Below are 26,543 nucleotides of genomic sequence, written 5' to 3' on the forward strand. Positions count from 1 at the left end.
CTATATCGGTGAGTTGACAGATGGCTGTCACAGCGAGCGCGGCTCTCCATGACCGCCCGAAAGTTAACGCGCACGGCATATGGACGGCGTTGGCCACCGGCCGTCGGAAAGCCTGCTGACAGGATAACGCTCGCACGCGTCCAAACTGCTGCCCACTGGAAACGCAAAATAATGCATCACTTCGTGCCCCTTTTTACATGAAGGTTGTTACTTATAACCTCTGTTGTAATTATGCGCAATTATTTCTAGAAAAAAAAGAACATCCTTCAAAATATAGGAATTATCTGAAGCTAACAAGACTATTCTTGAACCCATTCATCAAGAAAACATCGAGGTGTCGTCGCACAGGGTTTCTAAACCAACTTAATTTGTTGTTTAAAAGTTATAACTTTGAAAAACATATTACGAGCGCCTTTGTAAGCTGTTGTTTATCAGTTGTGTATCTTTACTGCTTGCACGACTATTTTTGCTTTACTTCCTAGATCGGAAATGTACGTTTCCGGTTCTTCTACTGGAAAAGGCTACGGTTTGCATTGATCAAGGTGGACTAGTTACTTTGTGTGTGTAACTTCCGGATTATTGATTACTTCATTCACTTCTTCTATGACTGTATTTGTGTTTGACTTTCAACACTTACTAGGCCCTGATTTGTTTACTGATCGGAGTTTGACCATTGCCTTGTCCTTTTCAGTTCTGATGCTGGCTTTGCCCTTTTGGTTTGTTTTCCCCAGTGTATTACTTGTGCTTGACCCTGTTCACCCACACCCGACTTTGACTTTGTTTCGCCCCCTGCTTGCCTTATAGTGACTCCAGTTAGAGTTTCAGCTGGATTGTATCCTTCCATCAGGACACTATCTCGCTTTATTATTTTTCCTTTATTATTTTTGAAAATAGAGATCTGATCTCCCTTGGGGGTTGGCTGAACTCTGCTTCATGCCTGGTAAACCCTCGAAGATTAGCCAACGTTTATTTAGATTTGGTTAGGCAGATAGAACCGGAGTTTCTGGTTGGCCTGAATACTTTGTTTTTTCCTATACTCAATTTCCATATCCCTATCCTTATCCGTTACGGTCTTACCCTGGACTGAGTCAAAACAAACAGTAACAACGGTAAGCAGGTAAAAGGTAGTAGGGTTATGACTTACAGTACACTTGTAGCCCCATATTTGTCTAGTGATTACATGAATTATCAAACAGTTTAAGACAACGGAACACATCTGCTAAACAATAGAACAAAGATTATTTCACATTACAGAATGTTTTACAAGTTTGTTTTACATCGATTTAATTTCCACTATCTATTTGCTAAATATTTTTGCACAGGGAATTATAAGCAATTCATATTTTCCAACTGCAGTAACTCCAAACAAGTGTGGCTAACCTGTGAAACAACATGGAAAGTGTTGCAGTTTTAGATTTGTATCACTAGGAGGCAGAAGCTCATACTGTCTTTATCTGACCTGCAGACCTAAAATTCCTCCTCCCACTTCAAACGTTTTTTTTTAATATCACTGAAAGCTGCACTCTCAAAAGGCTGTGCTAGTATCCAACAGATTTTCTGTTACTACATTTGTGTTACTTTCAAACCATTTTGTGATGAAGTTACTCCTTTTGTGTTATACATTTACAACAAAGGGAATATTTTTAACACAGACTGTGTTGAAAACCACACAGAATGTGTTGGCCTTAGCTAGATATGGAGGTGTGTTAACAAATGACACATTATGTGTTGCTTTTAACACATTGTTTTGCGAGTGAACCTTTCAGTGTAAATGGCTGTGTTAGGCTCATGTTTGTTTTGTTCACAATATCGGTCACAGGTATTCAGGGTCAAGGGTTGGACTGCACCAGTTCACCTGGGAATGAAACAGTTCCGCCCACATTAGTATTTCATAACAATGTAATAATCCAGCTAAATATCGCATAAACACCACACATGTCGTGAATACTTGGCTCAGCTCAACCATTGCTCAGCAGGGGTCTGGTTTTACAGACAGAGGGAACAAACAATAATTTTGCCAAAAGAACAGATAAGTAACCAAAGGAAGAAAAGGCGTCAGACGCACTACCCGAGATGAGAGAAGGAGAAATGTCCTCAGGTTGTTAAGTATGGAGAGTGGGGGAGAATATTATACGCCGCGACATTTGGGGGAGATAGAGCAATGGCTTACTGAGCGTGGGCAAAGGTGACTGGTGTGGAAGCTGGCCCGTGAGTGCCGATTGGCCGGCAGCCTCACAGGCGATGTGCGATTGGCTCTAGCGTCACCCAGCGATGGGAGCGTTTCAGCTGGCCCTGATCACTGGATTTCTCCACGCACCAATGACCACCACTGATCCCCTGCAAGTCCACCTGGAGTGTTTGCCTTGTGGAGTTTCACAATGCTGGTTCAGTTGTCGTGTGTGTTTGTGATGGGCCCAGGTGGCGTCTGTGTGCAGGATGAAGGTCCTGACAGTCCACTGGCTTTACAGCGTGCGGGTGGTGAAATGAAACAATGAATATTAAGTTAAAGTGAATTAAGGTCTTATAAGTGCAGAGTTTCGCCTTTCACTTCTTCGCATTTGAGGGTATTTATATTACATCCACATCAGATGATCCATGTAAGAATTACATCCCTTTTTTATACTTATAGTCCACCCATTTTAGGGGAACAAAAGTAATTTGACTGTTGGTTTCTCAGCTGTTTCTGATTAGTCAGGGGTATTTAAATATAAGCTGAAACGGAAGGGGGCAATGGGGTCTTAGCGTAATTACAATGCTGTTAATTGGGTCTTTGAAATGCCTCGCAAAAGTCCATCTGTTCTAAACTAATATTTCATTTTCGTTTGTCTTAATGTCTCACCTTAATACGCAGTGACTCAACTTCGCATGTAGTTCCGGCTGGTTGTCCAAAAGCAGAGCGGCGTGTGAGCCTAGCAACAGCAGTTCTCCACCAATCACTGCCGCCTGCGGCTCGATAACAAAGATGCGTGTTCTGTCGGGAGAGGGAAGATGCTACGAAAACACGCCGACTGAAAAAGGTCCATTCGGTTCACTGCTTTGTCAGCCTTTCTTGGCTGATGCTCTTGTATAGAATGAAGTTACATCTATTCACACGCGCCTCCGACGGCGAGGAACACCACGAATGCACCCAAAACGAACACGTGCAAATTGACCTTTTCATTGTCCGATTCTTTTCTTGCGCTCACCTTTGTGATCTGATTCCAAACGATCTAGTATTCTACTAATTCATTCATAAACTGAACACGTGTTCTCTCGAATTTGAACAAGCTATTTCAGGACAATAGCCTATATTCTGCAACTTGTGGACAATAACATGTTGCTATTGTGTATATTTAAAATAATTAGCCAACAGAACTCGCACATGTTTAGCTAAGCTCATAATGCTGTGAATCATCACAATATGAGGGATGTCCATTTATTTAAAATAAATAACAAGAAGCCATATTACCTGGCAAAGTGTATCTTTTAATGTAAAACTGTGAGCGCAGAATCAGCAAGTTTATATGTAGCCTATGATAAGACGAGGAGCTGGTCGGCAACATTCTTGTGTGTGCGTGTGCATGGATGTGCGTGTCATACATGCGTAATTCTTTAATTTTCTTTAATTCTGCAATTCATTTTATGTTCACGAGAATAAAAAAGTTTCAATATCTGAGCAGCCCCAAGCAAATCGAGCACATTCAGAGACAATAAAGACTGGTCCCATCGGTTCTCGATCGTGTTCCGCAGTACAACACGCCTACAACACCCTGCCATTCTCTGGTGTGGAGAGGCAAACGCTCCTGTCAGCCGCAGTACCCAAAAGGGCTTAGTGCTATATAGCCTGAACACAAAAAAACAAACAAACACAAAAACCTACCTTACCAAGTAGGCTACCAGAGACATAGTAGAACCAAGTAATTTATTTATTTGGCCATATATGATTATATGTTGATAATATTTTTAGCTAGACTAAAAATATGTAATATGTAATCATCTCACCTTAAGTCACCAGGCCTGGCCAACATTCTACACTAGAATCTAGAATGGCACATTACTGTTCTTCAAGAATACAATTTTTAAATGTACCCTGAAACTTCAGTAATGTTCTCTTTGAATACAAATGAGTCTGTTTTCCAACCTAAAAAGGTACAAATGAATGATATATTGATGGGTACAATTGTATGTACCTAAATGGTAAATGGTTGGCATTTATATAGCGCCTTTATCAAAAGCACTGTACAATTGATGCTTCTCATTCACCCATTCATACACACACTCACACACCAACGGCGATTGGCTGCCATACCAGCTCGTCAGGAGCATTTGGGGGTTAGGTGTCTTGCTCAGGGACACTTCGACACAGCCCAGGCAGGGGATCGAACCGGCAACCCTCTGACTGCCTGATGACTGCTCTTACTGCCTGAGCCATGTCGCCCCACCTATAGGGTACATCCATACATCTTGATGTTCTACAGTGTTAGTAATGATTCCCTGCGAGATTGCTGCAATCCCATATTTCACTCATTACCAAAAGATTGTCTGTTTTTTCTCACATTCAATTGGCAACCTATCCGGAACATTCCCCAAAGTTCTAAAAACTCAGATCTCAAAAATGGTTTTAAATAATGGGAGTGGGGTGTCTCACTAGCAGGGATGCGTGAGTCTATAATTTCAAGAAAACCTGAGGGGGGCAAGCCAAAAATAACCCAATTTCCCACAGAATTGGCAACACAGTTCTTTAGTGAAGGTTGAGGGAAGCGGTGTGGTTACCATTAGCAGTCAGCTTTTCACAGTCTTGCGCGAGCGACCCGTTTAACACCTCAATTAGGTCTTTCCTAAAGAGCGCGGCAAATCCTGGAGCACTGCAAACGCGTGAAAAGTGTGAGACAGCGGCTCACGGCTTCTCAGCGGCTAAGACACGAAACGGTGAACCATTTCCCGAAAACGGACAAATACACAATACGCAGCGCCACTCCCATGCATTCATGGCCAAGAACAACGGCCCTTTTCCTTCTGCCTTATTCATGAACATCCTAGAGCAATATTTTCTTCACGGAGGTGGACAGTGTACGATCATCGTTCACATGATCAGATGTCCCTCTTACATGCAATCAATGGATGCTGGAGGCCTAGCTGATTTAGAAATACAAGGAGGGTCTTTCCCCAGTTCGACGATGCAAGAGAGGCCGTAAGGTGTGATGTCGATGGAAACGTGGTCAAGAACGGGGTAGACTATGATCAGCGTTTCTCTACCTTCCAGTTTTTGTTTTAAACCGTCAACTATATCAGTTTTGTTGTATTACAGACAGTACTGGCATTTTTGTTTCTAACATTTTCACTTGTAATTGCGACAGTTTTTGCCAATAAAACCTTTACTGCAGCATTAATTTTACTTTTCCCTGTTGCATATACTTGTGATACATTCCATACAGTGAAGATCTGCCATTCTGCTTTGTAATGGAATTCTTGTTAAAACAACAACAACAACAACAACAACAACAACAACAACAACAACAACAACAGAAGACATTGCTTATATTATAAATCAAAGAATAAAGTAGTAGTTTAACTAATTACACAATTTTTTGGCTTGAAATTAATTGTGCTAAGCTACACGTGCAGCGAGTTGCAGTCGGTATTAGCAATTGCTTGTTAGCAATTGTAAAAACAGTAATTACATTGAATGTGACGGGTTGGAATTTATATTTGGTTCTCTACTGACCCCATCTGGTGACTTGGGAGCTATTGCAGCCTCTTGTGTGAGGCACGTTTCTAACACTGAAGGAAAGTTGTAGGACAGTTCATCATGTTCATCATGGCCATATTTGGGTGCTTTCAATAGAAAAAGACCGCAGACCATAATGGGGCTGACCAAAATAACACCATTCCCAAATGCAGTTATTTCAATAAATAAAAATATAAGAATTAAGCGTCAAACAAAATGTTTAAACTTTCAAGACGGTTCTGATCCATCCGTCTACACTTTTGGACTGCCCTCCTCAGTCCAAACGAAATGTTTCATTGGCTTTTTATTAAAGCCTAGAATCAAGATTAGACACTGAAAGCTTTCTTATACCTGCACTAAGGAAGCGATTGAATCAAACACAGCTGAGAAGCCAACTGTCCAATTGCTTGTGGTCCCTTAAAATAGGGGGACTATGTATAAAAAGGGATGTAATTCCTACATGGATCACCCAGTATGGATGTAAATACCTTCAAATGGTGTCTGCACTTTAACCGCCCAGTTTAATTTGAAATACAATGTCTTGGCGTACAGAGCCAAAAGAACACTGCCCAAATACGATAGCATTTTTCGGTTACTTAATTCGCGATTGTCCGTCAATTTGCGACAGGATAATGCACATTTCTAAAGTTCACTTCTGACTGCAGATAGCTTCATATTCCTCTAATATTCAAAGTACTCATTCCTCTAATTTTGTAACTGCTTTACATTTTGGTTTATGTCTTGTATAAGTATAGGCTACACCACAAACACGTCATATCATCACTTCAATTGATTTTAAGTTCAAAGGCAATTTGGTCTAGCAGATGCACTTCTCAATACATTACAGATGGTGACGCTGTGTGCTGTACTCATCCGAAAAATGAAGAATAATTTGTCTGGAGAATTATGGTTGACAAAAATGTACTATCTTTGAACATACTCTGTATACATTAGACACATGAAAACAGACATATGTTGAAGTGGAGGAATACCTGGAATTTCTGGAAGTCGTACTACTGATTTTGATGGATTTTGATGAAGGTTAAAGGTACTATTTTTCTAATATTATTTTATCTTAAAATCTGAGTATTGAGCTGTATAGGCTATCTCTAATTTGACCTCATGCAGTAAGCATTAATGCTTAAGTGGGCCTTGTGGTGAAAAAGTTATCACTCGTTATCAAATAAACGTAACAGCTTTTCGTGTCACTAGTATCAACAGTTCCATGAGGTGTCAGAACTGACACAACTCCATACGCACCCACAGAGACGCGGACGCGAATTCACACGTTTAAAATCAGGAAGTGGATGCAAAGAGGCAAACAAGAGAAACTGAAAATTCGTTGCACATCTTAAGAGTGAATGGTTTCATTTTAGCATAATGTCTCTTGGTTTTGTCCAATCGATTTACGGATTACTGCGTTAAATGTAATTCTGCGCGTCGAGGTAGGGGTTTTTGGCTCTATCACTCAATGACATTTTCAAGATGAACAGTAACGTTAAGTCGGCCCACTCCAGCGCGATTCGTGCAGAGGTGAAGCGGCACGAAACCCTGAAAAACACCATCAACAGATTTTTCAAGCAACTCGAGAGAGTCGGAGATGATCATCTTCGATCGGGCCTCAGGTTGTATCTCCAGAGCATCCAAGGTGAGTTCCCCACATGTGGCGACAGGAGCAATGGTCTCAATTTGGTCAGTTTGGATGCGCTGCCCCAGAACTTTCAAAATTGGATAACCTCTAACCGTCATCCGTCATTACGCAATTTTGTTGAAGCGCCGCAAAATGACCACGTAGGCTTACAAACAACATTTTATTGTACTAGAAAGTCAATATTTTTATTATTTTTTTTGAGATTTCACAAAAAAAAAACTAAAACAACGACCGATATGAAAATCGTTTTTTAAGAACACGTTATAATAGATTCCTGACGACGTTCATCAGACAATATTAATACATAGATTTTTTGTGTCTTTGTAAGTGAGTGTGTGTGTGTGTGTGTGTGTGTGTGTGCTGGAACTTGTGTTGTAACCTCGGTTTGACATCGATGCATTTCAAGTCTAAATGAGTCTGAATTAGATATGACGGATCTGTGCTGAGGTGGTTGATGCTAATGTCTCTGAAATGTTGATTGCTGGCTCCAGCAAGCAAGAGAGAGATGATGGATGATGTGAGTAGTTTTAGTTTTTCTTCCCAGTAACTTATCAAATACGTCTCTTGAGGCAAAAAACAACTAGAACCGACTTTCCACTTTCATAAGCACAATCCACAACAAATCTACACTCACTGAGCACTTTATTAGGAACACCTGTACATGTACACCTACTTATTTATGGGATTATCTAATCAGCCAATTGTGTGACATGAGTTAGGAACTTCAGGTAATGTTCACATCAACCATCAGAATGGGGAAAAATGTGATCTAAATGACTTTGTGGAATGATTGTTGGTGTCAGATAGGGTGGTTTGAGTATCTCAGAAACTGCTGATCTCCTGGGATTTTCACAAACAACAGTCTCTTGGGTTTGCAAAGAATGGTGCGAAAAACATCCAGTGAGCAGCAGTTCTGCGGGCAGAAAAACCTTGTTAATGAGAGACGTCAGAGGAGAATGGCCACACAAACAGTGGTATACAGAAGACTATCTCTGAACACACAAGGCGTCAAACCTGTAAATGAATAAACTACAAAAGCAGAAGATCAAAAAGTAAAAAAAGAAGTAGAATAAATACCTAATAAAGTGCTCACTGAGTGTATATCTAATTCAACAATATTGAGTAATGGTTTGTGCAAGCTTTTGCATCTGGACTTTCAATAGCAGCTTGTATTTGTGTGCTGCTTATTGTAGTTGCACCCAGTCATTCTAGTAAAATATCCCAGATTATTATTTGTTAAGGCTGTATCACATACCATAGATATGCCTGTCCAGGGCTGCAATTTCTTGACCAGCAGACATTTCTATTGGCTGCAGGTGGATGAGAGGTGCTCTCATAGGACAGGAAACCAGCAGGAAAAATCTGATTGGAAGCCTTTTGCTGGTGCACCGCTAGACTAGATGCAGCTGAGGTTTATGTAAGCTATTGTCTTTTGCACACGCACACTTGCACACTAATGTGAGTGCACTAGGCAGGTGTTGCTAGGGGCGGGACTAGCAGTGTGATCGCCTCACGACTCGTGCTGCTGATTCGGTGTCGGTGACAAGAGGATTGCTGAGGAGTTGTATTGATGAACCTGAACACAATATTTATTCATATTCATGCTAAAAATACCTTTGATTTGCATAGCATATCTCCTCCATGGTTACAAACCAATAATGTGTTTTTCCGATTTATTCGTTTGGCAGCTGAGAAAATTACTGAGGTTGACAAAATGTAAAAAAAGTTTCTTCTATTATCTGTATATTTATCGGTTTGTAATTGTGCTTCGCAAAGGTTTGTGGGAAACGGTTGGTTTTTGGTGATCTATCACATGATTGGCCTGCTTTGAATTGGGCTTGATCGATCACGTTCAGTGTCGCGATTACCTTACCGTACATCAGCAAAAGTTAGCTAACAAGCACACGCGATGCACAAAAAAGTACAGTGGAGGAACTATAAAACACAGTAAAACTACCAAAGGTAGATACGTTTTTGGCGCCTTTGGCGATATGTGCACTACCTTGGTTTTCATTTTCACCATACAAAGGCTGCCACAGCCAAACGCTCGTTTTCAAAATTAAAAAGCTATCAAGAACTGATTGAGGAGCAGAATGGGGCAAGAGATACTAAGTGGGTTATTAATACTTTCAATTGAAAATGAAAGAGCCGGATGTCCTGGATGTCCTTTTTAATGAGTCAGCAGCGTTTTAGCTTTTTACTGTCAAGCCATTGTTAGTCAGAAAGAGTAATGCAATACTGTTATGTTGTCTCCAATCTTTTAGTTAAATTACTGCTATCTGTTAGGAGGACTGGCACTAATCTCTGCGCTTTGTCTACTGTCTGTGGCTCTGAATGGCTGCTGCATATGCACTGCAATTATGCGTGTGGGCAATATTATTGGAGGGGAGGGTGGCCCGGAGCATCATTTTCAATGGGGCCCGATAGGTCTTAGGTACGCCACTGGCACTGAGACTTTATTTAATTTGTTGGCCTGTTTGTTAAATAGTGGCCAGTGTGCTCTCTTGTGGCTGAACTCAGAACTGTGTCTCTACAGCCTAGTCACCTAGAGACTTAAGAAAAATCATGTTCTTTCATTTTGAGTGGCAGATGCAGTCTTGCTGCAGCTTGTTACAGGTTTTGGGCTTGTTACAGGCCGGTTTTGGTCTTGTTACAGGCAGGTTTTGGGCTTGTTATAGGCCAGGTTTTGGGCTTGTTACAGGCAGGTTTTGGGCTTGTTACAGGCAGGTTTTGAGCTTGTTACAGGCAGGTTTTGGGCTTGTTACAGGCAGGTTTTGAGCTTGTTACAGGCAGGTTTTGGGCTTGTTACAGGCAGGTTTTGAGCTTGTTACAGGCAGGTTTTGGGCTTGTTACAGGCAGGTTTTGGGCTTGTTACAGGCAGGTTTTGAGCTTGTTACAGGCAGGTTTTGGGCTTGTTACAGGCAGGTTTTGGGCTTGTTACAGGCAGGTTTTGAGCTTGTTACAGGCAGGTTTTGAGCTTGTTACAGGCAGGTTTTGGGCTTGTTACAGGCAGGTTTTGGGCTTGTTACAGGCAGGTTTTGGGCTTGTTACAGGCAGGTTTTGGGCTTGTTACAGGCAGGTTTTGGGCTTGTTACAGGCAGGTTTTGAGCTTGTTACAGGCAGGTTTTGAGCTTGTTACAGGCAGGTTTTGGGCTTGTTACAGGCAGGTTTTGGGCTTGTTACAGGCAGGTTTTGGGCTTGTTACAGGCAGGTTTTGGGCTTGTTACAGGCAGGTTTTGGGCTTGTTACAGGCCGGTTTTGCAAAAGGCTGTGTGTTAGTGTTCAGCACGGCTGAACTCTGTGGTCAGCCCTTTGGCTGGTCTTCCTCTTTCGGTCGAAGTCTGTCTGTCTGTCTGTCTCCCACGGATTGTCCCCTGCCTGTCAGTGATGTTATTTCCCTTCATAAAATACATAAAAACCACTGACGTCTGCAAGAACAGACTTTTTCATGAATCGGCAACAGCAAACTGTGTGCACGTGTATGTGTATGGGTATATGTGTGTGCACAATTGTCATGAATAGCTGATGTGGAGCTATGCTGAGTTATTTGTAATGGAGAACTGACCTTCCACAGCCCGTATTTATGTTTTCACATCATTCAGATGGTGTGAAGGCAGAGAGGATAGTGGATAGTCATATCATCACGCCATGGCGGGAAATCCAACCCCAGTCCTCAAGCCAGCAGTCCCCTGGCGCACACGCTCTACTCCAACTGCATCCTGCCACCGTCCCCCGGATGCCCTTTGACCCCATGATGCACCTCATTATATAAGGACACTGTAAATGCGTCATCCACTATTAGTGCCAGCAGGCCCCTGCGCTTGTTTCCTGTTCAGTTTCTGTGAATTTCCGCCATGTTGTTTTCAGTCTGAGACGAGCGCAGAGTTTCAGAGGCCGCACGGCAGTCGAACGCGATAAGATCGGAACATCCCCCCCTCCCCACTTCCTGTCTGAAACAGCAGGAGGGGCGGGGCTCGAGCGTAACTCAGTCCCCTTTGCTTTGGGCGCGGAGAATTCGCCGGTGAAACGCGCCGCTCTTAAACGGCCGGCTACGGGGCCGTTACGCGACCAGGGTGACATTCTGGGAGACATCGGTGATGTTCGTTTCACGATGCTCTCTGGTTAGTGTTGCCATGGTGACGGAATGGTGCCTGAGCCACTTCCTGTCTACCGCGTCTCAGCCCTCCCTCAAACCCACTTCCTCTATGACTGAGCGCCCCCCGCCCCCCCTACTCTCTAAGTCCCATGTCTCTTCCTTCCCTCTCTAAAATCCTTTCTGCTTTCTACTTTTCTATTTTTTATTTTTTGGTTATTTTCCCAGTTTGTCCTCCAGTTTAAGATTTCTGGTCGTAGACATGGGCGCTCATTGCTGTGGCGGATTTTGAGAGGGCGGATGGATGCGCAAGCTCTCCCCCAGAGGAAGTGACATCAGCCACCACATCAGGCTTCAGATCACACCGTCCGACAGCAGAGCTCTCGCACACACACACACACACACACACACACACACAAACACACACGTCTCAGAGGAAAGCCAGTGACACACAAACAGCAGGTGGCCCTGCAGGGCCTGGTCTACCAGCAGAAGGCGAGCCTAAACCCCCCATCCCTGGAGCCTAAACCCCCCATCCCTGGAGCCTAGACCCCCCATCCCTGGAGCCTAGACCCCCCATCCCTGGAGCCTAGACCCCCCATCCCTGGAGCCTAAACCCCCCATCCCTGGAGCCTAAACCCCCCATCCCTGGAGCCTAAACCCCCCATCCCTGGAGCCTAAACCCCCCATCCCTGGAGCCTAAACCCCCCATCCCTGGAGCCCCTTGTGCATCACCCTGTGGGGCTGCGTCACTTCCTTTCTCTCTCCCCTTCATGTCTCCTTCTCTCCCCGTCCTTTCTCTCTCCCCTTCATGTCTCCTTCTCTCCCCGTCCTTTCTCTCTCCCCTTCATGTCTCCTTCTCTCCCCTTCCTTTCTCTCTCCCCTTCATGTCTCCTTCTCTCCCCTTCATTTCTCTCTTTCTCTTCAGCTGCATTTTTTAAATGAAAAAAACAAAACAATTGTTCAACAAAAAAAAAGCCCGCAGGATGTTCCAAGGAAAGCAGTCAATGAAATGTATGTTTATTAAAAGTACACAAGCTGAGACAGAAAGACAGCGATGTGATCAAGCAGAGCTTTCATGCTCAACCACCTGAGAGGGTTTGCGGCGTTATCAAAGTTATCAAAGACCAAATGACTTTCAGTACCCTCCGCCATTGCTTTTGGAGGCAGGAACAGGCGTGTTTTCAAAACAATGCGATTCGATTCAATCGGTCTGCCAATCTTTAGGGGGTCTGATGTTACAGTGTTAAGATATCTAACTGGGACACTGTCTGTTGTGGGAGTCAACCTAGTGTCCTTGTTTGGAATAGTTCTTGTTCACCAAATCCTAGTCCTATGTCCTATAGCTTAGTGCTGATGCTGATCAGTGAGGCAGCAGGCCTGGACGTGTCACTTGTACTTGACTGAAACTATCCAGGCGACAGGTATGGCTGATAGGTCAGTGTTTGAGGCCTGAGTGGATCTTCTTTCAGGGTTTTAAACACACACTGAGCCCTGCTTTCCAAAAATGAGGCTGTGCTACAAGGGACAACATGCGTGCTGGAAGATTGCATCTTCTAGTGCGCAAGTATTCCACACGGATAATAAAATAAAGTTGAGGTAAAATAAAAATGAATTGAGTTAGTCTGAAGTTATAAGTACCTGGGTATTCACATTGACCATAAATTATCTTTTAAATCTCACATTGAAAATATTGTCTCGAGGCTCAAGGTGAAGTTAGGGTTTTACTTTAGAAATAGATCCTGCTTCTCCTATAGAAATAGGAAATACCTTGTGTCTGCAAGCCTCTGTTAGATCACGGTGATTTGGTTTATATGAATGTATCTGCCCAATGTCTACAGATGCTAGACACTGTATGTCATTGCTTGGTCATGGAACATTCTACAACTCTCTCTGGAGCATTCTAGAAAGGTCAAACTTCCGATTCTACAGTTGCTTAGGCAGGTGTTTTTCTTCAAACTTAAAGTTGGTTCATGAGACCTGTGAAGGGGTTTTTCATCTATTTTAATCAGTGATGTGTGTGTGTGTGTGTGTGTGTGTGAGGCAATATGCTGAGCGAAAAGCATAGAAATACAGAGAGCGCAAGAGTTTGTGAGAGACAGAGAGAGAAAGTGAGATTTGATGGAATCCACACAGCGCTCTATGTAAAGAGCTGCTCGCTGTAATTGGGTCACCTCTGAGAGAGAGATTGGACTGCGGCCACCCCCACACCTCAGAGAAATAAGAAAGGAGGAGAGAAAGAGGAAAAAAAGAGGGGGATGGGGGTGTCCATATCACTAATCCCTTTAGGCAGGAAACAATATCGGTCTACACACATCTCTCTCTCTCTCTCTCTCTCTCTCTCTCTCTCTCTCTCTCTCTCTCTTTCTGTCTGTCTCTCTCTCTCTCTCTCTCTCTCTCTTTAATGCCTCCTCTTTGTGACATATATTAGCTTTTTACCATCATGCCCTTTGGCAAATTAGTTTAGTAAGTGTGCTTGTTTTAAAAGGGGCCCACCATCCTTGTGTATTATATAACCCAATCTCTGGCTGTGCAGGGAGATGCAGGGAGGCACCCCTGCTTTAAATGTGTGTTACAATGAATCTGTATAACATGAGACCTTTCTACAAATTTTAAAGCAAGATCTGCTGTTTATTTATTTATTTCTTTTTAAAAGGAAAAGGGCCCTGTGCAGAGGGCAGAAATAACAACATCAACACAAAATTAAGCATCTGCAGTATGCAAAAGAAAATATTAAGAAGCCTGAAGCCTCTGTTTTGGACTGACAAAAACAAAATTGAAGTTATGTTTGGAGAAAAAAAGGTGAAGCCTTTGTAGATAAGAGCACCTTGCCTATTAAGCATGGAGGTGATCGATTATGCTTTGGGGTTGTGTGGCAGCTGGGGGCACAGGACATATTGTGTGAGCGGGAGGAAGAATGGATTCCACCAAATATCAATAAATTCTGGTTCGATGTTCAAAGGTCAGTCCAGACATTGAAGTTGAAGAGAGGTTGGGTATTCCAGCCAGACAATGACCCAAAGCATACCTCAAAATCAACCATGAAGTACCTCCAGGAAAGATGGATGAAGGTTTTGGAATGGCCACCATAGTCCCCAGACTTGAATATTATTAAAAATCTGTGGAGAGATTTCAAATATGCTGTACATGCAAGGAGACCAAATAATATTTCTGAGCTAAAGGTGTTCTGCCAGGAAGAATGGGGACCATTTCCAAATGCGAGAATTTAAAGACTTTTAGCTGGCTACAGGAAGCGTTTACAAGCTGTTATAGTTCTGTTCACTAAGATATTAATTGCAAAAGGCTTTTTGACCTCAGGTGCCCAAATTGTTATGTGTTTACAAGCTGTTATAGTTGCCTGAGGAGGAGTTACAAAGTACTAATTGACAGGGTTCCCAAACTTCCTTTTTTATTGTTTGAAATGAGATATTAATTCACTTAGATATTAATCTGAATGGGGGTGCCCACATTTTCACACACTACTGTATGTGGGTCTGCACTGCACAGTCTACCCTTAATGCATTTGTTTCTCACATACATACACACAAACACACACACACACACACACACACAGAAGCATTGAGACACACACACACATAAGCATTGACACATACAAACACACGCACACACACACACACACACACACACACACACAAACACACAGTAGCATTGACACATACATACGCACACACACACACACACACACACAGACATAAACACCCACATACACACATTTACACACATACATACACACACACAAAGTAGCATTGACATATACATATACATACACATATACACACATGCATTACATTACATTATTGGCATTTGGCAGACGCTCTTATCCAGAACGACGTACAGTTGATTAGGCTAAGCAGGAGACAATCCTCCCCTGGTGCAATGCAGGGTTAAGGGCCTTGCTCAAGAGCCCAACAGCTGTGTGGATCTTATTGTGACTACACCGGGATTAGAACCACCAACCTTGCGTGTCCCAGTCATTTACCTTAACCACTACCCTACAGGCCGCCATACATACACACACAAAGAAGCATTGATACACACATACACACACATAGAAACACACACAGACATGAACACCCACATTCACACACAGAAACACGCATAGACACACAGAGACACATGCTCTCATTCTGACAGAGGCACGTACAGTACCTGTGGGGAACCTGAGAATGAAGGAGAGGGAAACAGAAAGAGAGAGAGGGAGGGGGGCGAGAGAGGGAGAGAGATGGAGAGGAGTGAGGGAATGAGAGAGAGAGAAGGGAGGGGTACTGTGGAAGATCCTAACACCATGGTAACAGGCGAGCTCAGCCCCTGAGAGGAGGGGAGGGAGGGGCGGGTCCTCGCTCACTGCCACGGCCTTGACTGGCTGTGAGGACGGCCAATGAGAGGAGAGGAAAAGAACTGAGAGCTCTCTCTACCCCTCCCGCCGCCAGACCCTCCCGCCCCGTCTCCCCCATTTTCCCTCCTCCGCCACACGCCACCGAGAGAGAGGGAGAGAGGGAGGTAGAGAGGGCCAGAGGGAGAGAGAGAGGGAGAGATAGAGAGGGTGAGAGGGAGGGGAGAGGGGGAGAGAGAGGGGGGGAGAGAGAGAGAGCAGAGACCAGCCAGACAAACTGCCTCTGGAGAGAGGAAAAGAGGGAAGAAGAAAAGCATCCAAAAAAAAGGACTGACAGGTTTTCTTCCTGTTCTGTTTTATGGGGGCCAGAAACAGAGGGGACCAAAGGAGTGAGAGAGAGTGATATATAGACAGAGAGTGAGAGAGAGAGTCAGAGAGAAAGAGAGAGTCAGAGAGAGAGAGAAAGAGAGAGAGTCAGAGAGAGAAAAAGAGAGAGTCAGAGAGAGAGATCGCTTCGCTCCTCTTTTACCCGCGTCTCTGAACCCTGGGCAGGTGCGGCGTCTTCTCTCCCGTTAGCGTAGAGTTCATCCGAGGCTGTTCCCCGCGCGGTCCGGGGGGACTCTGGAGCCTTTCTGCCGGCGCTCCTGCTCAGCCGTCCCCCGGTCCCCCTGACTGAGGTCCGCTCACCGGCCGTGGCTCTGACGCACACCTGCTGGTCTCGCCCACGCCTGGGCGAGCACCTCTCTCTCCCCTCCGCGCGGTCCGTCCGCCGCGCTCCTCTTTCCCAGCGCGTGCCCGTCCCTGCCCAGGGACGCCGCCGCGCTCCCGCTTCGTCTCCGTCTGGGTTTCCCTGCGCATTTTCGCGTGAGTACAAAAGAAGGCTGTGGATCGCCGTTACGGAGGGAGAGCTGCGATTCGGCCGCTCACCGACGGTGGAGCGTTTCGGAAACGGGTGAACGGGGGGGAAAGAAGATAGACAGAGAGGAGAACGGAATAACTTCAGGGAGACTGAGCTGCTCAGAACAGACCCCGCCGTGCGCCGTGGTAACGCTCTGCCCCGGGGGGATGATGGGAAGGCGGTGGGAGGATTGATCGACGAGCGTGAAACGCAAATGGAGCTTGTTTTGCCGTTATTTCTGCGATGTCTGTGTGGAGAACGTGACCTTTCGCTGGTTCCAGAGGAACGGACCAGACAGAGAGGCTCTGGAGGAGGACAGGACTGCCTCGCACGCCCGGAGAGAGAGAGAAACAGGCACGGAGTGAGGACAGTCCCCTACAGGAGGGGACCCAGAAGCACTGTTTAAATATTCAAAAAGACAAAAGGAGACATTTTTTGTATCACTTATAGGAGCTATTTTTTGTTTGTTTATTTTGAAGATGGGGATAAACTGGACGGGGGCCTAACGCTTCAGTTAGAAATGTTCCTGAGACTCGTTTCTTTTGCACATCGGCTTTACTTCTGACCTTTGACTCGAAGAACAGAAGTTTCTGGTCTGAGTGATCTCGAAAAGTCAACCGTTTTAGGTCCGAGTGATCCTGGACGGGTAATAGTTTATGGCTCGACATTACGGGGCAGTTAGTCACTTTTGGCCGGGCTAAACGAGGACAGCGGGCGGTTTCTGGCCGGATCACCCATGGGCGTCTGGGTAACGGCGTGTCGCCGTGCCGACTGGCCGTGACGTCTATGGTGTGTCCCCCGGACGGCGAACTCATGAGCCGGTCAGCCAGCCTGCAGCGGCGCACCACCTACCTGATCTCCCTCACCCTGGTGAAGCTAGAGGCTGCCGGGGGGAGGGAGGACGAGGAGGACGAGGACGAGACGGAGACGGAGCTGGAGGAGGAAGAGGAGGAGCCGGAGGAAGAGGCGGAGGATGAGGAAGAGTACGAAGGCAGCTCCAGTGAGCCGGGGAGGGAGCAGGGAGTAGGACCGCCCCCTGGGCGGAGCCTCGTCTGTGAGAGAGAGCCCCCTGTGGCCCGGAGGGGAATCGCGGGGCGACTGGGCCGGCAGCCGGGCACGCTGCAGAAGGCACACGGCGATGGCGTGAGGGAGAGCACGGGGGCCAGGGGCTGGGCGGAGCCAGGCTCTCCAGCCAACGGCCAACGCCCAGCCGACGGAGCGCGAGGTGGAGGCGGGGCTGTGGGAGGGGCTATGGTCCCGGGAGCGAACACACGGGGCAGTGCCAGGATGGAGAGGCTGAAGGTGGGGTCTGCCTCACTCTCCGCCCCTCTCTCCCGCCCCAAACCCCCTCGGAAGGGCCAGAGCCACACCCTGGACCACTGCGATCTGCACCTTCTGTCTGACCTCCAGCAGACCTGTCCCACCTCCACCCCCGGCCCCGGCCCCGGCCCCGCCCCAGCCACGCTGCAGGGCCAGGCTCCTCGTGACCATAAAATGCTGAAGTTAATCAGTGGGATTTTTGCCAAAAGCACCCCTGCCCCAACTAGCCCTACCACCGCTGGGGCCGCCTATGGCTCCATCCAGAGGGAGTCCAGTGAAGAGGACGGTAAGACCCTCCCTAACATATACCCCCACACCTCTCCCCGCCATCTCATCAGGAACCCCAGAATCACCTCCCTGTATCCCCATCAACATCGCTCTCATTCATTCACAACTCTCTCTGTCTCATTTCAATTCAATTCAGTTTTATTGGCATGACGTACAAAGATACTGATTTCCAAAGCATGAATAAAAATGATAAAAATACAATGAGCGAATATGAACAGAATGCAATGAATGTGCAATATCAAACAATAATTAAGAAAAGAGCTTAAAAAGATCTAGAAAGGAACTTACAGAAACTAGTAGAGTGGACTCGGGTGGATTGACTCATTGTCTCTCAGGCTATGGCAAACTGTCACATATTTTGTCGCAATTGCTGCTGTCCTTCTCCCAATACAATCGGAGTTTGGAATTTTACAATCAAATTTCTCAAAATAAATGTGTCAGATTTTTAAGAAATAATACACATTGAAGGAGAAAGTGCATCTCTGTCTCAATCTCACATGGTCATACAGTCACCGTGTGTTATATCTTCCATGGGTTTCTTTAACCAAGTATCTTGCACCATATTTTAATTGGAATTTTGAGTCCTTTGAATGGCAAAAATGCCTTGCTGTGCTTTTTCTTTTAAGGCATTCATTGTCAAAGTTCCCAGAGGCACTAATTATCAGTCTGTACAGTATGTGCATATGTATAGAATTAAGAATGCTCTAGGGCAGTGTTTTGTAGAGTGAAACAGAGTCTGGTGTCCTGATGCTTTCTTTTCGAAGATGGCAATTTTGGTTTTTGCTGAACTTACAGGGTCCTGTTCTGGAAATATTGCTCCAGCAGATTCATACCCTCTCACTCATCATCCACAACTTACCTGCGTCTCTCTCTGTCTTTCACTCATTCATCCAAAAGTTACTCACCTGCGCCTCTCTCTGTCTTTCACTCATTCATCCAAAAGTTACTCACCTGCGTCTCTCTCTGTCTTTCACTCATTCATCCAAAAGTTACTCACCTCAGGCTCTCTCTCTTGCATTCATCCACAACTAATCCACCTGATACTCTTTCTCTCATTCACAATTTACCTCTCTGTTCTCCAAGGATTAAACTGAGCATAACTGTGGTAGCAGTGTGTGTGCCTGTATGAATGTGTGTGTGCCTTTGTGTGTGTGTGTGTGTGTGTGTGTGTGAGAGAGTGTGTGTGTGTGTGTGTGTGTGTGTGTGTGTGCGTGCGTGTGTGTGTGTGTGTGAGAGAGTGTGTGTGTGTGTAAGTTCAGTGCAGTCTCAGCCATCAACTGCTCTGCTGTCAGAGCTCCTAACCTCCTGTGGTGTGAAATAAACTCAAATCTCATCGGCCCTGACCTTCCCTGTGTTATAGTCCACTCAATCCCTCTGTTGCTCACTGGCCGTTCTGATGTGTCTAAAGGGTCTGCAGGGGATTAGTCACCGTTCAACTAAAGGCCAAAGTCATTCCTGCACACGGAGGGAAACTCCAAAAACTGTAACTGCCAATTTTCCAGCAAATTTGGCAATAAGACTGCATCCGGGAAGCTCTTTCTCTAATCTGTGCTGCATTTGTGGAACGTGTTAGCTGACGTGTCCCTGTTGGGGAGTGAATGCCGGCTAGTGTTGCCTTGTGGGTTCAGAGGATGATAGTATTGCCCCAAGTCAGCTACCCCCTGCTGTGAAATCCAGCTATGCCAGCTTGACCAGCTTTCAAAATTGAGCTAGTCAACCAGCATGGCTGGTCATAAAGCTGATCTAGCTGGGTATGAGCTGGTCAACCAGTAAGTGCTGGTAGTTTGTCTGTTTCAAGACATAGTTTGAGCTGGTCAAACCATGTCAAGCTGGGGGCTGGTCTGAACTGGTCAACCAGCTACCAGCTATTTCAAAACCTAACAAGCTTTTTTTTCCAGCAAGGATGATCATAAATCCCCACGTGAATACCCTGTACTGTACAAACGAACGTAAAATTGCCTTATAAATACAAAAGCAAAAGCAGTCTCAGATCAGCTCTTACAATTAGATACCTCATTCACCCTGGCACCTGACCCACTTTCCTTCCATAAATTACCCAGTTGTATAGACTGATGAATACAACATTAAGAATACATTCTTTTATTACGTCCCGTCTGGGTAGCTGCTAAGAAGCCAAACAGCTTCGGCCAGTTGTATCCCTGACTCATTAAGACCACAGAAGTGTCGCTGTTTGGGAGTTGCTGCACTTGTTAAATACAAAGCTCACACATACACACACACACTCAAACACTTGTGTGTGCACATATGTGTATATGTGTGGGTGTGCATGTGTGTGTTTGTGCGCACGTATGTATAAGCTTTATATTTACTGGGGGGGCATTAGGGTTTTCCTAACACTGCCGCGCTTGATTGGCCTGTTCGGTCTGTGCCCTCTGAGCCAGTGAGAGAATAGAGCAGTCAGAGGAGGAAGGTTACCATGGCAACGGTGCAGAGAGAGAGAGACAGAGGGAGAGAACGATATGTCTGGGATAGAGTGGTGTGGGGTTTGAATGTCTGGGAGACACAGAGAAGGGGGCCGTGGTGGTTCTGGTGGGGGGGGGGGGGGGGGTGTCAGGCGGGTGTCAGTCCCACAGTAGCTCCCCAGACAGAAGGTTCCGGATGCAGGAGGAGAGCATTCTAACAGTATGGCTCTGTCCCTCAGTGCTGGACCAGGTCCCACTGTGCCTGCCCTGATCAAACGCCCTTTGACTTGGACACAAATTCAGACACAGGGGGGCACTGTCTCTGTGTGGAGGCAGGAAGACGCCCCAAAAACCAAAAAAGCGTGTTCTCTCTCATCCCCTGTCCTGTCACTGTACGTCCCTTCCCTTAAGAACGTGAGATGTTGTTGGGCCAAGGAAACGCCCTGCAGTGGCTGTGCATGGGACCCCAAAAACAAAATGGCCACCTCACTGCTCATATCCACAACCCCCAAAAGTCCTACATAGTCATAGTATATAGAATGCTCTAGGGCGGAGTTTCCTAGAGTGACGACAGTGTCTGCTTTCCTGATGTTCCTGGTTTTCTTTTGGAAGATGACTATTTCGTTTTTTGCCAAATTTACTGTCAGGGCCCAGTTCTGACAATATTGCTCCAGCAGATCCAGGTGCTGCTGCATCCCTTCCTCTGTGGGTGACAGCAGTACCGGGTCATCTGCATAGAGTAGCCATTTAACTTTCTTATTGTTTATGGCGGGGCCAGGAGCTGCAGATTGTTTCAGTAAAATCGAGTTTATAAATATTGCTACAAGCTGCAGCCTTGTCTCACCCTACCCTCTTGAGGGAAGCATTATGTTCTTTTCCCGCCAATTTGACCAATTTGACTTGACCAATAATATAGATTTTATGATGTTCTTATCCCCTACAGCTGATTATATAATTTTATAATATAATCTGTTGTGCCAAATGGAGTCGAATGCCTTTTGAAAATCCTTTTTTTTAAGTCTCTCACTGTCTCTCTCTTGCTCTCTTACTTATTTGTTCAAAAAGTAATGTAATATGTATAGTTTAAGATTTTTTATTTTTATCTACACAGTCTACAGTCTAAGTTTAATATTTTAAAGGTGTTTTTAAAATTCAGTTCTCTCTCTTGCCCCCAATCTCTCTCTCTCTCTCCCTCTCTCTCTCTCTAGGCTCCTGTGCTCTCAGCCAGGAGTGGACGCTGAGTCGCTCTGTGCCGGAGCTGCATCTGGTGAGAGGCTGTGTCTGTTCTCTGCGTCAGTCAGTCTGCGTCTGTGTCAGTCAGTTCTCTGTGTCTGTGTCAGTCAGTTCTCTGTGTCTGTGTCAATTAGTCTGCGCCTGCGTCAGTCAGTCTGTGTCTGTGTCAGTCAGTTCTCTGTGTCTGTGTCAATTAGTCTGTGCCTGTGTCAGTCAGTCTGTGTCTGTGTCAGTCTATGTACACTCACTGAGCACTTTATTAGGTAGATCTGTACACCGGCTTGTTAATACAAATATTTAATCAGCCGATCATGTGGCAGCAACTACAGTGGGATGCAAAAATTTGGGCACCCCTGGTTTAGATGTCTGCTACAATGAATCTGTACATGATCAAAAGAAAACATAAACTCTAAACAGAACTGTGCAGAGTTAAACATGAGACTGCAAATTTTAAAGCAAGATTAGCTAAATTATAAAAAAGGGCTCTGTGCAAAGGTTTGGGAACCCTTTTGGATTATTCTGTTACTTTTTAAAGATGATTACTAAGGCCCAGACCCAGGTGATTTACTTGTTCAGGCTTCAATGCGTCAGGTGAGTATTATTCCAGGGCTGAACTTTTTATTCTGAGGTAACTCCATGCCTTCTAAAGTATCCAACTGCAGTGGCTCTAAACTATTGCCAAGATGAAGATGGTTCATGGGGCAGCCTGTAGCATAGTGGTTAAGGTAAAGGACTGGGACACGCAAGGTCGGTGGTTCTAATCCCGGTGTAGCCACAATAAGATCCGCGCAGCCATTGGGCCCTTGAGCAAGGCCCTTAACCCTGCATTGCCCCAGGGGAGGATTGTCTCCTACTTATCTAAATCAACTGTAAGTCACTTTGGATAAAAGCATCAGCCAAATGCCAATAATGTAATGTAATGCAATGTTCATGAAGTACAATATTTAAAACAACCTATTTCCACTGTCAGAAGCATTACTAGAAAATGGAAGATAAATGGAACAGTTGAAGTCTAGGCATAGTCTGGAATGGCCAGAGTCCTGGTGAGAAATGTTCAGAAGAACCCACACGTCACTGCAAAAGAGCTGCAAAAAAGAGTAGCAAACACAGGTCTAGCTGTTCACAGGATAACTATACAGCATATGTTGTACAACAAAGACTTCAAACATGCCGTACATGCAAGGAGGCCAAATAATATTTCTGAGCTGGATGTGTTATGCCAAGAAGAATGGGGAAGAATTTGAAAAGCGAGAATTGAAAGACTCTTAGCTGGCTACAGGAAGCATTTACAAGCTGTTATAGTTTTGTTCACTTAGATTCATTGTAAAAGGTTTTGCACACCTCTTAAAATGTCAGAATGTCAGAATGGGGAAGAAATGTGATCTAAGTGACCTTGATGGTGGAATCATTGTCATGGGTGGTTTGAGTATCTCAGAATCTGCTGATCTCCTGGGATTTTCACAGTCTCTTGAGTTTGCAGAGAATGGTGCTAAAAACTAAAAGCATCAAACATCTAAGACTACTGCAACAGAAGAAAATAAGTCTACAAACTACAACAAAGTGCACAGTGAGTGTATGTGTGTGTGTTCACATGTGTGTCTGTGAGTGCTTTCTTGTGTGTGTGTGTGTGTGTGTGTGTGTGTGTGTGTGTGTGTGTGTTTGTATGCATGTGTTCACGTGTGTATGCGTGTGTGCATGTTCACATGTGTGTGTCTGTGTGTGTGTGTGTGTGTGTATGTGTGTTTGAGCATTTACGCGTCCAGTGGTAACTCCTCTCCTCCTACCTACATGCAGGGGGTTCTGGGTAGTCTACCCAGTGGAAAGTCTGCTCTGGTCCACAAATTCATCACTGGGAGCTACCTTCCTATGGAGAACCAGGAAGGTACAGCACTCTCTCTGTACCTGTCACTCACCTGTTACAGCACCGACCCACCTGTCACTCACCTGTTACAGCACTGACCCACCTGTCACTCACCTGTTACAGCACTGACCCACCTGTCACTCACCTGTTACAGCACTGACCCACCTGTCACTCACCTGTTACAGCACTGACCCACCTGTCACTCACCTGTTACAGCACTGACCCACCTGTCACTCACCTGTTACAGCACTGACCCACCTGTCACTCACCTGTTACAGCGCCGACCCACCTGTCACTCACCTGTTGTAGCACTGACCTCTCTGTCTCACACACTCCCTCAGGGGGCAGGTATAAGAAGGAGGTGCTGGCAGAAGGTCAGGGTCACCTGCTGCTGATCAGAGAGGAGACCAAGCTCCCAGATGTGCAGGTGTGTGTGTGTGTGTGTGTGTGTGTGTGTGTGTGTGTGTGTGTGTGTGTGTGTGTGTGTGTGTACAATTATGTTAATAAATAGTAATTGTGTATTAAAATGTAAAAAATATGTCATGTTTAAATTTACACCCCACAGAGGTTGTGCTTACTTATTTTCACTTAGAAAATCAACCAGGGGTGCCGAAATGTTTGCATACCACTGTATCTGTGTACAATAATGTGTCAATAATACATTAACATTTATCTGTAACAGAATGTGGGTCTAGGCCTATTACCTATTGTGAAGAGTAAAGATTAACTTAATCAGGTAGCATGTTAACAATATTGGGCAGTGTTTTGTCTTTAAATGGAATACTAATCAAATAAATTAAAATTGAAGAAGGCCTCTTGGAACGTAAACACCCCTTATATCAAAGTGGCTACAAAAGTTTATTAAATTTGACATTTTGTTGTGAAAATTCTTGCGCGGTTGGTGTAAAATAGCTGTTTCTGTGAGCAGTACAGAAGGGGGAATATTCCTGTGTGTTCAGTATGTGCTGAAGCAGTGTCTTCCATACTTCTCCTCCTGTTGGACTTCTCTATTCCAGTAAATTCCATTCACATAGTAATTTTCCTGAGGACTGGCCGAAACGTATTCTGATTGCTTTGTCTTTGTCTGATAATTAATACCTGCTTAATGATGATGCTCTTGTCCGGTGCTAAACTATGGCTGCTATAGGTACGTGTGGTACAGTATATTCCTACTGAATCGCACCTCAAAATGCAAGGACCAGTGTAGACTTAATGGATGAGATGTGTCAGCATACTGTCTGGGAGTGTAGGTGGTTGGATCCAGGTTTGTGGTTCAAGCCCCAGTGCTGTTGGGTCCTTGAGCAAGATCCCTAAATCCTCATTGCTCCAGGTGGGCTTGGCCCCTGCTTAGTCTAATCAACTGTTGCTTTGGATAAAAGCGTCAGCTAAATAACTGTAATGTAAATGTGAAACATACTCAGACTACTGCTATATGGCAGAGATATAGAGTGGGGTCCAAAAGTCTGAGATCTTGAAAATCTGGGGGGGTTTCATGTAATCCTGGAAATAAACAAAGTTTTAGGATTTAGAAAAAAATTAAACAAATGAAAATTACTTCAAAGCTTTGCAAGAACTACTCAAAGACCAAAGAAGAGCAAGGAATGCTGGACAATCCACAATCACCTGAACTTGAAGACTGACAAAAGCCGAGCATTCAGTAACATCGCAAGATGCTCTGGAACACTGTGAAATAATGCTGGGATGACATGAATCATCAGGTTTTGGTGTCCATGCCAGCTTGAGTGCACATTGCTTCACTTAAAAAAATATTTTAAAAAAAAAAGATTCAACTTCACTAAAATTGTTTTGCCGATAATACAATGAGTAATGAACAAGTTTGTATTCGATTAGAAAATAATGTAAAATAGAAGCATTTTCACTCATTTTCACCCCATATGTATGTTCTATTTCTCCTCCACCTCTCTCTTCATCCCTTCTTCCCTCCGTCCCTCACTCTCTCTCTCTCTCTCTCTCTCTCTCTCTCTCTCTCTGCAGTTCTGCGGCTGGGTGGATGCGGTCATCATTGTGTTCAGTCTGGAGAATGAGGCCAGCTTCCAGGAAGTCTACAACTACTACAGCCGGCTCTGTGCTCAGCGCAACGTCAGCGAGCCTCCTCTTCCTCTGATCGTGGTGGGAACCCAGGGTGAGAGACACTGCACTCTAGCAGAGAGAGAGAGAGAGACTACACTCCAGCAGAGAGAGAGAGAGAGAGACTGCACTTTAGCAGAGAAAGAGACACTGCACTCCAGCAAAGAGAGAGAAAGAGAGAGAGACTGCACTTTAGCAGAGAAAGAGAGACTACACTCCAGCAAAGAGAGAGAGAGAGAGAGAGACTGCACTCACAGTCACAGTCGAGAGAGCGAGAGAGAGAGAGGGGGGATGAACCAAGGAACAGCACTCAACCCAACCATGTCTCCATCTCTGCATCTTCTGCCCCACAAACACACCCACCAATACACCACATCCTTTTAAAAGTTGCTGCGTCATTCATCATTTTGTAATACTGAAACTCCCACTTTTACTTGTGCTGACATTTATGCACATAAATTCAACAATACAATCCTAATAATCTCCGCTAAGGACAGCCACCATGGGGAAACAGCAACCAAGTTGTGTTTGTGCGTGTGTGCGCGCGTGAGTGTCAAATATAATATGTTTAACTTCGTAATCCAGTGGTTTTATGGCTCATCGTGTACACCCCCCCTCTTGTCCTGG

At 45.0% G+C, this 26,543-nt stretch overlaps 1 protein-coding gene across 2 annotated transcripts in view; it reads left to right on the forward strand.

Moving 5' to 3' along the window:
* Nucleotides 1–6,978: 6,978 nt before the first annotated feature.
* The window catches only part of LOC133138708 (arf-GAP with GTPase, ANK repeat and PH domain-containing protein 1-like), a 34,234-nt gene continuing 14,669 nt past the window's right edge, over nt 6,979–26,543 (forward strand). For both annotated transcript variants that reach the window (XM_061257677.1, XM_061257678.1), the window contains exons 1-5: nt 6,979–7,355; nt 21,943–22,001; nt 23,762–23,849; nt 24,170–24,255; nt 25,824–25,971. In XM_061257677.1, coding sequence (XP_061113661.1) covers nt 7,193–7,355; nt 21,943–22,001; nt 23,762–23,849; nt 24,170–24,255; nt 25,824–25,971 — 544 coding nt within the window. In that variant the 5' untranslated portion in view covers nt 6,979–7,192. The remainder of the gene's footprint in view (nt 7,356–21,942; nt 22,002–23,761; nt 23,850–24,169; nt 24,256–25,823; nt 25,972–26,543) is intronic.

The sequence above is a fragment of the Conger conger genome, chromosome 10 (genome assembly GCF_963514075.1).
Source record: "Conger conger chromosome 10, fConCon1.1, whole genome shotgun sequence".
Taxonomy (NCBI): Eukaryota; Metazoa; Chordata; class Actinopteri; order Anguilliformes; family Congridae; genus Conger; species Conger conger.